This window comes from Sorex araneus, chromosome X, assembly GCF_027595985.1.
Source record: "Sorex araneus isolate mSorAra2 chromosome X, mSorAra2.pri, whole genome shotgun sequence".
Classification (NCBI taxonomy): Eukaryota; Metazoa; Chordata; class Mammalia; order Eulipotyphla; family Soricidae; genus Sorex; species Sorex araneus.
In genome coordinates this window covers 63,877,500-63,892,313 of record NC_073313.1, presented here as the reverse complement: position 1 = coordinate 63,892,313, position 14,814 = coordinate 63,877,500, and the positions used below count along the sequence as shown (strand labels likewise).

The 14,814-nt window shown below is 39.1% G+C and overlaps 1 protein-coding gene and 1 non-coding gene across 3 annotated transcripts in view; both read left to right on the top strand.

Annotated features, from left to right (window-relative positions):
• AFF2 (ALF transcription elongation factor 2) overlaps positions 1 to 14,814 on the top strand; it is a 552,818-nt gene that overhangs the window by 163,997 nt on the left and 374,007 nt on the right. For both annotated transcript variants that reach the window (XM_055122196.1, XM_055122195.1), the window contains exon 2: positions 5,972 to 6,092. In XM_055122196.1, coding sequence (XP_054978171.1) covers positions 5,972 to 6,092 — 121 coding nt within the window. The remainder of the gene's footprint in view (positions 1 to 5,971; positions 6,093 to 14,814) is intronic.
• LOC129400620 (U1 spliceosomal RNA) lies at positions 5,664 to 5,830 on the top strand. The gene has a single exon (XR_008627820.1). It is a non-coding gene; the product is annotated as a U1 spliceosomal RNA (small nuclear RNA).

Below are 14,814 nucleotides of genomic sequence, written 5' to 3'. Positions count from 1 at the left end.
AGAAGAAGCAGATTCATTCAGGGGAGAAGATTACTTAGGACTGCACTGGTTGAGAGGATTGGAGGAGAATGACTGAAGCTACAGTGCTTCTATGGGGGGTGATGGACCACTTCTAAAATATTATTTTGGTAATAAAACTCTGTGACTATACTGAAAGACATTGGATTGCATGCACCAAATGAAGGTACTGAATGGTGTATGAATTATAAATCAGTACAAAGCTATTATCTAAAAGAGGGGAGCAGAAGAGAAGGAGAGTGGGTAAGATACAAATGAGATGAGGCATGGCTCTTAGTATGTCTGCCTTAATTCACAGGAGGATGATTTCCTAAGCTCTTTGGATGAGCTGAATTGTTCTGATCCCAAAAGTAGAGTGAGTGGGGTACCCCAGTGTGCCCCATCCCAAGCAATATTTAGTCTGGCTCCAGTTAGGACTTCTGGGAGTCTTGGTGTATACATCCTTTGAGAAAGCAGTTTCAAGGGAGCTCTGAGAGTGAGCCCTCCCCCATTTCCTGAAGAACGAAAGGAATTGGCATGGCTAGATGGGCAGCTGACAGATGTCCAGAGTAAATGTCTTATGTGTTTTCTCTCCTTTTCATTTCCATCTTGATATTTTTTAATGAGAGCCAGTGTCTGCTGGCAGAAAGTCCATTTGCTGAAGAGTGTGGTTATATTTAGAGGCCTCAAAGTGTTTTGCTGTCTAAGATGACTTAGAGGGTTTACTGATTTTAGAAACTGTTTCAAGACATGTTCATATCTCCAGATCCAGGGTTCTCTTGAATTTCCCACCAGTCTATAAAATAATGATGGCCTGTTTTTAGCTTCTTAAAAATAGTTTTGAGGTTAGCAATTTACATAGAAATGTTCTGTGCTATTAGATAAAATACCAAATTTGGAGGTGATTTTTAAGGTAATGAATAGTAGTGTTTTTTTAAAAAAAAAAACTAGTATAGTCTATGTAAAGATTATGTTGGTGCCAAATTCAAGACTCGGTTAGGAAAAAAAATAAGTATCACTTGGAATTCTGGAACATGTACTAACTAAAAATGCGCACACATTTTGTGGAAGACAGAAATTCATTCAGAAGAATCACAGAGAGTGAGTTATAGTTTATGTTTGTCTCTTGGGTGAATTAAATATGTACTTTGATGCTTTTACAAAGATATTAGCCAAAAAAGGTGTTTTAGTGCCAGTAGGATTAGAAAACAAGTGAGATGCAATTATTTACCTTCACGTACATCAAAACTACACTGAATTCTGCATTGGTTAGCAGCGTTTTTAAATAACTTTGTCATTTTGAATCATTAGTGTTTATTTAAAAAATGTTTCCCCAGTGAGCCTTGTAAAATAGGTAAACAATGAGTTTTCAATTTTATGAAATATAAAAACCAAATGAACTTAAACTGGTTTTAACTCTCTCTCTCAGTTTCTTCCCACATATGTAGTTAATTTTTATAGTCCCTTTAGGATCAGTGCATTTTGATATAAGGAAACTTCTTAAACACTTGAATCCAAATTTAATCCCTAGAGTTTTTCACTAATGGCAATTTCTAATCAAATCAGTTTAAAGTAACATTAACCAATGAGACAAATACTTAATCAATTTATTATTGAATGTGATGGAAACATGGTATTAGAAGGAACTTGTGCTCTGAGGAAGAGAACTAGTTTGGGGATGGAAAACCAGGATTCCTGCCTTTTACCTTGATCACAGACCTGCTGGGAAGCCCATTACCTTTCTAAGCTCAATTTTCTCACCTGAAAAATGAAGGGATCAGGGCAGGATGATTGCTAAAGTCTCTTCCTGCTCGAACAGCCGCTGTTCTAAAAGAGTAGACTGAATTGTCAGCCCAAGCGTGCTACTCCTGTGAGCCAATGAGGGTGACATAATTGAACTTTCTCGGGCTTGTGTGTCTCCGTGTGACCTAGGTTTTATTGACTCATGCATGTGCCTATGGTTTCTAATGGTGGAAATAAAAGTTCCCAGACAGGAGATCATGCTTCAGCCGAAGGATAGGAAAGAAGAAGATGGAGAGATAAAAGTGCTGAGCTTGAAGATGGAAGAGACAAGGTTAAGCCATCTTTTGCCTGCCACTGTTAAGTACCCGGGCCAGATTCACCTTATACTTTTGTATCCTCCTGCTTAACAAGGAGAGTTTCTCTTGTGGATCATGAGGAAAACAGAATGACAGGGGAAAGCAGAAAGAAAAGTAACATAGCCCCATTTTAGAGAGGAGTTTCTCACTCCACACCTTTCATTGAGCAGACTAGAGGCAATACAATGGAACTGGCTCTTCCCCCATCATCTACCTGTCATTCAACATATATATGCGGCAGAGAAAGAAGCCAAAGACCTTGGGCCAATTAGCAGTCAATTTAATTTGGAGTCTTTAGTGGGTTTTACATGATATAATGTGACACGTTTCATTATACCTGTGGGGGGAAAAAGTTGGAAAGACATCTTAACTTGCTACGAGTTGAAGAGTCCTTGAGTTGAATATGAAAGTGTGTTTTCCTGCTAATAGGGCCAATTCACCGTGTCCTCATCAGGGTGAATAAATTTGAATTTTGAGACCAATAATATGGATGATTAATTCATATTTCTGGCTTAAGAATTTCCTGGCGGGTTCTGGAGCACCCCCTTACACCCCAACCCCTTCACTTTCGAAAGTAAGCCGGGACTCTAAAGGTGTGTCAGATCATCAAGGGACAGACACGCGCTCAGACATAGGCAGCATCACAGGCTCCAACACAAATCTGCCTGAGCCAGAAGAACTTTAATTGAGTAGATAAAGAGGTCCTCATAATTATAAACTGCAGTAGGTATAACAAGAGGCTAAATACATAGCTGTGGTTTTAATTAGCTGGTGCTTCAAATTAGTAATTTTGGTTTCAGTCAGAAATCAGTGACGTTGTACAATGTGAAAGCCTCATCACCATGTAGTTCATTCCTCATTATACCTCTCCGTGTGAAGCTTTCAATACAGGGCCATGCTGAGCAGAGAAGGGAAGAGTTGGAGATCTTTGGTTGCGTTCCAAGAGCAGTGGAACTCTATGGAGATTAAATTCATTCTCGCCGGAGATATGAGAATTAACTGTTCTTTGTGATACATGTTAAAAAACGCAGCAGGCAGTTTTCTTGCAACACATCACACCCCTGTGTATGCTCAATCTGCTATTCAAATTTTCGCCTGGCATTTGGGTGGCTAATGAACTGACATCAGAGCTTCCTAACTAGTCAAACCCAGGTCAAAAGCCCCATGGCCGTTTATTTGAAGGGTTCCCTTGCAAGTTCAAGCTGCTTCCTTTTCTTTTTGTCCTTCTTTTTTTCTGTTAGGATTTTAATTATTTTTCCCCCAGGAGAAGGAAGGTGGTTTTCAAAGCCGGGAAACCAAAGTACCTCAGTTCTGTTGGTGAGAGAATTAAATGTGATCTAAGGGCCTGTCATTGTGGGCCGTCAGATTCGGGGGATGGGCAGCAAGCTGGAAATTCTGCTGTCTGGCTTGTGTACCTCAGAAAGGTGACGCTTTTACTCTTGTCTGTTCTGGAGAAGTCTCCACTATGGAATGTAGAGAAAGGAAGTGCCCTCCGCCTTCTTCTTTTTTTTAATAAGGAAACCCTCTCACCCCATCAAAAGCTACTGTATGTTGTGGCTCCACCCCACCCCCTCACACACTTTCTTACCTTTGGATTAGCTAATGGTGAGCTGCATTATACTCAGCCCATGATAGAGCTGAGTGGAATCTTGTACTCCACACGTTGTGGACTGAGTGACTGAGTACCTTACGGCACCTGACCACTACCACATCTTCCACATCAAAGATATTGTGCAAGATGGCAACTGCCTGGGCTTCAGATCTTCTTTTTGGATTGGAATTGAGTGGATGCCTGCTAACGTAACACCCATGGATGGCATTGGTCCCTGGGAATGATGTGCTCAGCTTCTCATATCGGGATTGTCATCTCTCTTGACCAGGCTGGACCCAGATGTGTAGACTGGGCTTGACGCAGGCATTCCTAAGATTCTTTTTTTCTTCCAGATGGTGATAGCATTTGCTGAATGTAGTTATGAGTGGCTCAGGGAGTTCATATGTGTCTGCTCTTGTTTGCATGCTGAAGGCATAACATACATGGGACCATCCTCTACACGGGGCCACTATTTTGGAATGGAGACGTGAAGTGTTTTTGATCCAGAAGATAAGGCTATCAAAGTCACTTTGACTTTGTCAGTTCGGGATTGCCTGTGAAGAAAGGTGGCTGGCTACATAACTGTAGTGGTGTGTCACACCCGTGTATGTCAACATCTAGTTAAGCTGCAAGGGATATTGCCTGCTCTGGGCTCTTATTTTGTAAATTAAAGTTATGATACTCATGAGCAAAGTAGGCTGCCAATGATAGGTATTAAGACTTGGGGTGTATTCAAAACCTGTCAAGCGCACTCCTCTATCAGTATATCTCCTGTAATTCTTTTAGCTATTATGTTCATTTGCATGTCAATTATCTAATTAAGTCTTAACATGGCGGTATTAACATGAGGAAGGAAAGCAACATTTATACTGCACCTGCTAGGCATTTTACATACAATTTATATAATTCCAGTCTGCCCAGCATAGATGCATTCATTTTGCCTAAGAAAACAATCCAAAGCCGTGAAAAAATCTCAGTGAACAAAATACTACCCACTACTGTAAAATGTACAGATGCGAGTCTGATATGTGCCATCTTGCATGACAAAGAGCCATTATTTTTTTAAAATAAAGATACATTCCAGTTGGTAAAATCCAGCAACCCCCCATAAGTACTTCTTAGATGCTATCTAGAATCTTCTGTACTGATGCTCCAGTAGGAAAGCCCAAAATGCCAGGAGGGTCACCAAGTTACTTAGGGTTTATAAAACATTTATCTGAAAGGTCGTTCAAGACTTTGCAACCTCCTCTTGAGGTTGGTAGTTTTTCTTTTTCTTTTTTTTTCTTTTTGGGTCACACTTGGTGATGCACAGGGTCTATTTCTGGCTCTACACTCAGGAATCACCCCTGGCAGTGCTCAGGGGACCATATGGGATGCTGGGAATCGAACCCGGGACAGCCGCGTGCAAGGCAAACGCCCTACCCACTGTGCTATTGCTCCAGCCCCTCCAGGTTGGTAGTTTGTTGGGTAAGCCACACTCCTTGCTTTGTGAAGTTTCCTCAAAAGACTTTAGTCATCCAGGGTGCAGACTATAAGGGAAAACCGAAGCAGCAACAATAACAACAACAACAAGGAGTGTGAATGGCTGAGTGATTTTATTTATTTGTAACTTTCTGGCAATGTCATTAAAGCAGACTAATCCTGGCCCTGGGATCAGGGCAGATTTTCACTTTATCTGTTATTCCATACTTGGCTAGTTCCATTCCCTTAGGACTATATGAAATGTGTGAATTCTCTTTCCGAGCAGTAGACAACACAATGCAACTTGAATTCTGTACCTTCCAGCAGAGTTGATTGATATCTGGGCCATCTGTAACTGGGTGTGGCAATCAAGCAAGGTCAGCGGAAGAAGATTCTGCCATTCCTGAGTGTCCCTGAGTCCATCTCCTAATAAGCCGGTTTTTGTTTTCTTCTGCATATGGTTGAACTCGCCAGGACCTTAAACCCAATGGGAGTAAAGAAAGGAATCTGCTTTCATACTTACCTGGCAAAAGATATACCATGCCCATGAAGGTAGTTTTCCCTGGGTGAGGCTTATCCGTTGCACTTTGGATGTACTGAGGAGCCCTGTGATTTCCCCAAATATGGGAAACTAGACTGCAGAATTTGTGGTAGTCGGGGACTGCGTTCGCGATCTCCCCTGAAAATAAAAAGGAAAGGAATCTGTTCCTTAAGCAATGCCAATTGGGATAGCACTGACTTTATATTTAATGATAACAAGAGATATATGGATGACTTACGTAACCAATATTTTTCTCATTTTGTTTTTCCTCTTTCCTTTCAGTCACTACGAACAAGATCGCACTGCTCTTAAAAAAAGGGAGTGGGAGAGGAGGAATCAAGAAGTCCAACAAGAAGACGATCTCTTTTCTTCAGGCTTTGATCTTTTTGGGGAACCCTACAAGGTAGCTGAATATGCATGTAATTTACCTTTCTGGAAAATGGTTGCTGGTTACATTTCTGAATGCACTCATCATCATGTAATCTCTATTTTTAAAGCACCCATATCACTTTCAGGAGAATTCATTTTACAAATGAAACATATGCATACATTAGATTTGGGGCAGTGGCAACTTTCTGAGGAAGTCTTCAGAGACAAATTGCGTTTTCTTTGGGGAGCATAGTCAGATTTGAAAAAACCTGGAACGTTTCCTCTCTCCAAGGAGCCTTTCACAGCTCAGCCTTTCCTATAGCAAGCAGTGGCCATGGTAAAGTCTCCACTTTGATTATCAGCAAGGCAGCCCCTGAAGACTTCATCAGCATGTCAATTACTCTGTTGATTTCTCTTCCCAATCAGGGCCATCCATTGCAGGACAACTGCTTTTCTTTTCCATTTTAGCTCTGCTGTTCGGTGGTTTGAGTGCTCTTTGAAAATTACTGTTCTAGGAAACAGAGAAAAGCCAATCATTTTTTTTCGGGATGTAGTTAATAATCATGGGTTAGAAGATTGCCTCAACCAGCGGGAATCGTTTAGCTAAGTTGATTTTCTGGTTGTTTTGTGGCAAATGTGTAGCCTGTAACGATCATACTGTTCCAGCTGCAGTATTGATTTCACAGGACTGCTTCTGAACTTTCTATTTGTGGTAGGGTTTAGGGGGAGAAGCTTGCAGAATTGCAGGAAGCAGGTTGGTTTTTACTGAAATTTAGTAGCAGGGTTGTTTTCTCTAACAAAACAAAACAATCTAAGAGATAAAAACAGCAATAAAAACATTTTCCGGAGTTATGAGTTCAAAAAAACCATCATTTAGGGAACAGTGACTTCTGGAAAGGAGACGTTCTTAATGAAGGCAGCAATGGCTTCATCCCAAGCACTACCTTGGGGTGAGGAGTGTCCTTTTGTATTGGTGTTTGGGGAGACTAGATTCTAGCTGCCTTGTTGGATTGCATCAGCAGCTCTAGAAGGAGACTCCACGTTGCCTTTCACGGTTTCAAAGCCTGATGGAGAGACTGAGGAAAAGGAAATGATCAGTTTTCAATTTGTCAGTAATAGCATAATCCCTAAGATGGTTTTCATTAGCCAGCTGATTTAATTTGGGTACTGTTGTTGAATATGTGTATTTGGAGATGCGAAAAGCTGAACAAGTGTGTATTAAAGTCACATTATATGCTAGTTTCATCTTAGGCAAGGGTAGAAAAGGAAGTAAGACATAATCCCTGTTTTTAAGGAGTTCCTCATCCAGCAACAGAGATCATCAGGATGAGTAGGGCTTGAGTCTGTGGTCATTTCTAGAAAGCCAAACTGGGTAAAGATTGGTGAAGACTTTGTACTTCTTACAATAGTTATAGGCAGAAGTTGACATCTAAACAAAAGGATACTATAAGCTTTGAAGTCGCAGCATGTGAAGGAGATAGATTTTTGATGCAGAGTGAATGAAGGCTAGGGCGGAGGGAAACTAGAGGCAGAGAAATGTGCTGTTGGAGTTGGCAACGGAGAATTCATGGCAGGCGAGATTTAAGGTAGAACAGGAAGTTAAAATGATGGGACGGGGTTCTGCATGGATCCTGGAATGCAAATTAGGAATGAATTGTTTCCTGATTTCTTACTTGAGAAGATGGTAGTATGGAGGGCAGCATGGATGTTGGTGGTAGTATGGATGGTCCTATGAGTAATGGACGGGGTGTTTATGAGGCAACAGTGTTGATGCTTTCAGAGGAAAAAATCCGTTTTGTGCATATTGGGATGGAGATGCCTGTGGGGTAGCAAGGAAGAGATATCTAGAAAGTGTTGGATAAATGGATCTGGAGTTCCTGGTCAAAAAAATGGAATTCCCCATCATGTAGGTGACTGTGAGAAGGACAAGGAGAATTCTGGTAAGTAGCATCCTTTAAAGGATAAAGTAGGTGATGAAAGCAGAGGCCAAAACAGGAAACTAGAGGAAGGAAGGAATGATCAGCGGGTTGAGTAGAGAAGTTGTGAAGAATCATTTAATAGAAATCAATGGTACAAAGAGCTTTATGCCGGAGGGCTTTGCTAGTCACTTGAGTCAAAGAGGTCAGAAAAGGTCGGGTCTGGAAAGTGACTGTTGGGTTTGGCAGTCAAAAGATGATTAGTGACCTCAGGGCGAGTCATTTTATTTGTTGATTGTGGTGGTCAATGTGGAAAGCTAACCTGCCAGGGATGAAGGGTAAATGGAATGTAGTAAAATAACAAGAGGCAGTGAATATAGACTAGATTCTGCAGAGAGTGTTTATGTGGAGAGAGGAAAAAAGAGAGGAAGTTAGATCTGAAGGCAAGGGGAGAAACTGTATGGAAGGAAGTGTTTTCACAAGAGAAACAAATCTAGTTAGGGATAGGAAGGAAGCTTGGTCTGGAGGAGATGAAGGTACTGAAAGGAGGAATGAGGCCAGAGGCCACAGAGGGGAGTTCCTGCAAGATAGAGACATGTGAAGAGTAATGAGTCCTGGGAAGAAATCAGGAAGGTACCATTAGAATGATATCAGCACAGGAGTGTGTAAGGAAGATTGGGGACAGGACAAGAAACTGTAGTGTCCATTATGCCCCAGAGAATGGGGAAGTGGTCAAAAGAGTGTGGTTATCTTTTGCCTTCTTGAAAACCAGCAACAAACAGGTGAGTTTTCTACCTTGTCATTGCAGGGGTTAGGAAAATGAGATACCCTGACAGGAGTCATCCTTAAAAGTCAGTCTCTCCTTCCTGCCTGGCACTATACTGAGATAGAGAAGCCTTGGTTTATTATCCTTTTATACTTTTAAATTTTGTTAAGTTAATGATCTTATATATTTAAGGCAAATGCCATCTTTGGTTAACAAGGGCTCTGAAATTAGGTGCAGTGTATTTTGTTGCCTACCTACTTGAAACGGTTTCAATATTGTTAGATGCTTTCAGTCTCAGCACTGTCAGAAGTTTTCAAAACCTGTCTTGATAGAATATGGGTCTTTCAGGCAGACACACAGATGTGTGTCTCATCGAATGCGGAGCCAGGCCTTTTACCCTTATGATTCCTGATGGAAACCTGCATGTGCTCTTGAGTCAAGACCAGGAAGGAGAGGGAGACTGCTTGTAGTTAGATGACCTAATAATTCTTGCTTTCACCATTGCTTTGATGCTTGGATGTCATCATGGGTTATGTCTATGTTAACAGATCCTGGGGAAATCATAGGAAAGTAGATACTCATTCCTCCATATTATTATACTAAAACTGATGTTCCTCAAAAATACAGCACACTTGGACAGGCATGGACACTCTTGGAGGACTTGGACATTCCAACGGCATTAAGAGCTCTAAAACTTGCTCCTATTATACTGGTAGAGACGAGGACATACCACAATTCTTCTATAAGGTTTTGGCTGGAATGCTTCTCAAATTAAAAAAATCCTCCTGCTAGATCAGGACTTACAGGATATTTATGCTACCCTACAATCTTAAAATTTAATTTGATCACTTGTCCAGTTGTGTTGGCGTTTCATCAACTAGCCAGTTGACACTGGTCCTTATGACTCTCTGGCCTTTAGGAGCAGAAAGTTTAAAAATAGCAATCTCTCACATTCTTGGCTGATTTATTGCCTTTCTTTGCCTTGACTCTACCATTCTTGAAATAAACAGAATGTCACCAGCCTTAAATGTGATGGCTAACTCCTCTGTGGACCTGCTTTGCTGCTTACAATTTTCAAATCTGAGTTTGGGCTGTGTGGATGAAGATATTTTCAAAAGCAAAAATATTGAAAACATTTGAAATGTCTATGTTAGAGTACAGAGATCAGAAGTAATTGGAAACTTTTATTAAACACCAGCCGTGTGCTCTGTATTGTAATAGGACTTAATATATATGCTCATTTAGTTCTTACACTATATGGGTATGCCTTTTTCCCACATTTACCATCAGAAATTTTAATTACAGAGTTGAGGTGACTTCTTAGTATATATTTGTTAGTGTGAAAATACTAAGTCTCGGTTCTAGATGATCCCATTTTGGAACAAGAAGTTGTGTGCCCTCTGAAAAAGAATCAGAAGATCTGAACAACTTACCTTTTATATACATTTGGAGAGGAAATTCTGTCTCTGTGATTTATGTAGAATTTCCTTTGTTTGGAAATAAATAATAATACTTGGCAATATTAATAGTGTCTGATACTACTGATAGCGACAACATTCTACAGATCACCAAGAATGAGGAAACCAAGGATGGCTTACCTAAGTGCTTTGGGTGGGAGCAGGTAGAAATCAAATTGAGATAGTGCAAGAGTCCTGCTGACCGACATAGTTAAGAATGAAGTGAAACAGCCCTAGAACACTTTTTTTAAAGTCTATAAAGCATTCTACAAATTCAAGTGATATTGTGATTTTAAGTACGCTGAAGAAAGAGAAACTTATATTAGAGAGATTAACTACAAAACATATTGGAGTTAGAAAAAAGAATCACTAAATCACATACATTAGCCAAAATGAAATAAAAAGGGGGAACAGGCCTCTAAACTTAAATTACTTTGCAACTTTTATTAAAAAGAAACACTTTGGTACCATGGCTTCACACACATTAGTCTTGTCGTGAAATTGTACTGATTTGTAGCTAGCATTAGATGCAAACTGAGGCAGCTTGCTGAAGCATTTCCTGAAGTAATAAGAGGCAAAAAGCTTAAATGAAGGAGTGCTGTTAGTCATGAGCCACAAACCAGATGTGTAATTTATGCATGAAAATACTTGGAAAATGCATTTCCTTGATGATAAAGAAATTGTGATTACTTAGAAAATAATGATTGCCAAGGTTACCTTTAAGGCATCAACCAATTATCTATAATGGGAAATATAGAATTGACTAAGCTAAAAGAAACCTATAATTGATTGAAATTTCTTTCTTTCTTTCTTTCTTTCTTTCTTTCTTTCTTTCTTTCTTTCTTTCTTTCTTTCTTTCTTTCTTTCTTTCTTTCTTTCTTTCTTTCTTCTCTCTTCATTTCTTCCTTCCTTCCTTCCTCCCTCCCTCCCCCCTCCCTCCCTCCCTCCTTCTCTATCTTTCTCTTTCTTTCCTTCTTCATTTCTTTCTTCCTTTTTTCTTCCTTCCTTCCTTCCTTCCTTCCTTCCTTCCTTCCTTCCTTCCTTCCTTCCTTCCTTCCTTCCTTCTTCCTTCCTCCCTCCATCCCTCCCTCCCTCCTTCCATCCCTCCTTCCTTCCTTTCTTTCTTTCTTTCTTTCTTTCTTTCTTTCTTTCTTTCTTTCTTTCTTTCTTTCTTTCTTTCTTTCTTTCTTTCTTTCTTTCTTTCTTCCTTCCTTCCTTCCTTCCTTCCTTCCTTCCTTCCTTTCTTTCTTTCTTTCTTTCTTTCTTTCTTTCCTCCCTCCTTCCCTCCCTCCTTTTCTCCCTCCCTCCCTCCTTCCCTACCTCCCTTCCTCCTTCCATCCCTCCTTCCCTCCCTCCCTCCCTCCTTCCCTCCCTCCCTCCCTCCTTTCTTTCTTTCTTTCTTTCTTTCTTTCTTTCTTTCTTTCTTTCTTTCTTTCTTTCTTTCTTTCTTTCTTTCTTTCTTTCTTTCTCTCTCTTTGTCTCTCTTTGTCTCTCTTTCTCTCTCTTCTCTCTTTTTCTTTCTTTCTTTCTTTCTTTCTTTCTTTCTTTCTTTCTTTCTTTCTTTCTTTCTTTCTTTCTTTCTTTCTTTCTTTCTTTCTTTCTTTCTCTCTTTGTCTCTCTTTCTCTCTCCTCTCTCTTTTTCTTTCTTTCTTTCTTTCTTTCTTTCTTTCTTTCTTTCTTTCTTTCTTTCTTTCTTTCTTTCTTTCTTTCTTTCTTTCTTTCTTTCTCTCTCTCTTTCTCTCTTCTCTCTCTTTTTCTCTCTCTTTCTTTCTTTCTTTCTTTCTTTCTTTCTTTCTTTCTTTCTTTCTTTCTTTCTTTCTTTCTTTCTTTCTTTCTTTCTTTCTTTCTTTCTTTCTTTCTGTTTTTGCTGTGTTTGTAATTTTGCTGTGTATTCAATAAACAATACCAAGAATACCTTGCTCCTTAATAGGATAGCTAAGATTGGAGGACAAAAGAGAACCTTTAATGTGAATCAGAATTTGCTATGATGTAAAATCAGAATATATTGTGTAGGTGTATGCAGATGTATTTTAATCCCAGTTAGCTGGTCTATCCAGTAGAAATCATGTCTACATGTGGAGAAGTTGAGGAACATGATTGACAACTTCCCTCCTCCAATAGTGGAAAGGCAGAAAGAACTTGTCTTATTTATTTGAAGATTGTTGAATAATGGACTTTTTGAGGCTTTGTGTCTGTGTGTGTCTCTGTGGCTCAATCAATCTCTTGAGTATTTGTTTTATGAATGATCATGGTAATTCTTACTTGTAGCCACAGCACATCTGTAATATTAAGCATGTTATATGGATTCTTCCTTCAGTCAGCAACTCAGAAATTCTCACCAACCTTGCATTGTCTGCTGTGCAGTTTTAGTGTCCTAGCTCTGAGACTATTGTTCTCTGAGGAAGTTAGTCCAAAGGACATGATACACTGCCATTCTTCTAGGTTATCACAGCTCCACACCTATGTCATTGGGAGCAAGGAAAATATACACCTGGAGCTATCAGCCTAGTTTCTTAACTGCAGATGCAAACATGCCTTCACCGAGTTAGACTTTATTGAAGAGCTCTTACTATTTTAGTGCTCATAAAAAGTCACTTGAGGAACATCTTTGCATCATCTGTAAAATGTGTGCTGAAAAAAAAAATTGTTTCCTTCAAAACTTCTGTAAACAAGTCAGTGAGAGGAGTTTATTTTCCCATTGCGGTATCTGGCAGCTTTTAGTCTTATTTAGTAAATTTGAATATGCTTCCTTTATCAAAGAGAATTCTTTATACTATGAAAATTTTCCTTTTTTGCTTTAGCTACTAAGATGCTCAAAGTTTAATTTAATGGTCAATCACCATGATCGAATTATTTTGACTTTATATTTATGTACCTTTTATTTAAGCATTGAAAATACCTTAGTTTGATATCATCTGGGTATAAATTATAAAAATTCTGTTCAATTCAGCAGCAATTTGTTAGTACCTAGTAGGCACCAAAATTTTTACTATGTCTGATCAATATAGAGACAATGTAAATGTGGTTTCTGATCTTTTAGATTTCATAGCTTTAAGCAGAATAAAAAAGTTCTAGCTATTGTATGCCCTATGGAATGGAAGGTTCATTTTCTAGATTTATTCAGAGAAAATTTCATTTTTCTCTAATTTCATTGGTGTAAAAAGGGTTTTAGACACTAACCAACTGAAAAATTCTCTTACACTCCAACCTACTTTGCAATCTGTGTTGGAAAAGAATCTGAGCATGCAATAGAAATCGAGATCCTTAGTGAATTAGGAAAACCTACTGAGTTTTTCTCCACTGAAAACATCATGAACATTTCCCTTTTACTTACTGCTGAAAGTGTAACAAGTGTGTGACTAACATACTTGTAAGCAAATGGACCTTGAGATTCTTAGGTCCAATTGATAGTATCCTGGAAAGGTGAATGACTTCCTACTCTTTTGGGTATTCTAGTGGTCTCTACAAAACTCAGAAACATGCTTTGATCCTATAGATCTGTTTCATGAAAATTTTATGAACTTTCATTCAAGTTCAGTACATTGAACTCCTTTGAGCTTCCTGGTAGCAACAGCAAAAAGGAAAACTTCAGCAGTTAAGTAATTTTCTCTGTCAATTGGAAAGGATATCCTAATCCACTAAATTAAACAGTGTAAAATATAGGCATTTAAATTTGGAATTGAAATGATAATTTCCCCCTTTTTGGGTAAAATTCTGGTAAATAGCCAGATATTTATTAGTTACCATTAGGCAATCATCTGACCCAAGAGGAAAACTGTTTGAGGGGTCAGAACAGCTCTGTAAGTATTTAAAGCTCGATCAAATTCTTACTGGATCTTTGACACAATGGGATCTCTTTGTTTTGAATTTAGGGATTGAACAGAGGGAATAGTTTTGGCTGCTGCCCAAATGGTTCATTGTGAAACTCTGTTGAAAGAGACAGTTACATACAAAGAGTTTATTCTTGTCTTAGCTGAAAAGTAATTTCTGCCATGAAAATCAACAAACTTACTGACGCTCAAGGAGTAAGAGTGATTTTTGTCCATTTGCACCTATGAAATAGGCTGCTCAAGCTCTGCAAATGGAGTGATGCCTCAGCTGAGGACTATATAGAATGATACTTGTCTAATCACCAACTATTTAAGCACCAAGGATACAAATGATGCAATATAAGATGTTCTTTAAGATGAGAAAAACCTAAAAATTACATGTTTATTGTATTTCTAAAAGTTTTCATACTCCTCACCCCTCGTAGCATACTTAGATATATAGCATACTTTTTCTTTATCTTTAAAGTCCTATTTTTTTCTAACTGTAAGTTGAATACTTTATACAGTCTATGGACATCATGCTGATAACAATGGCAAGATTCCCAGTTTGATTTTTCTCTCTGAGTGTTCTTTCTTGGTATCCTTCACTGGCTTCTCTTCTTTTACCGCTCGCTGAACAAATGATATTCCTCAGTGTTCTCTCCCAAGTTCAGTCTTCTCATTCTACATTTTCTTTTTCTGGGTGATTCGTTCATTCCCGGCACTGCACCCTTTATTCATCTACATACTCTCTCATCTTCACATGCAGAGAACAGCACACAGCCAGACAGCTTAGGTTTAGATGGAG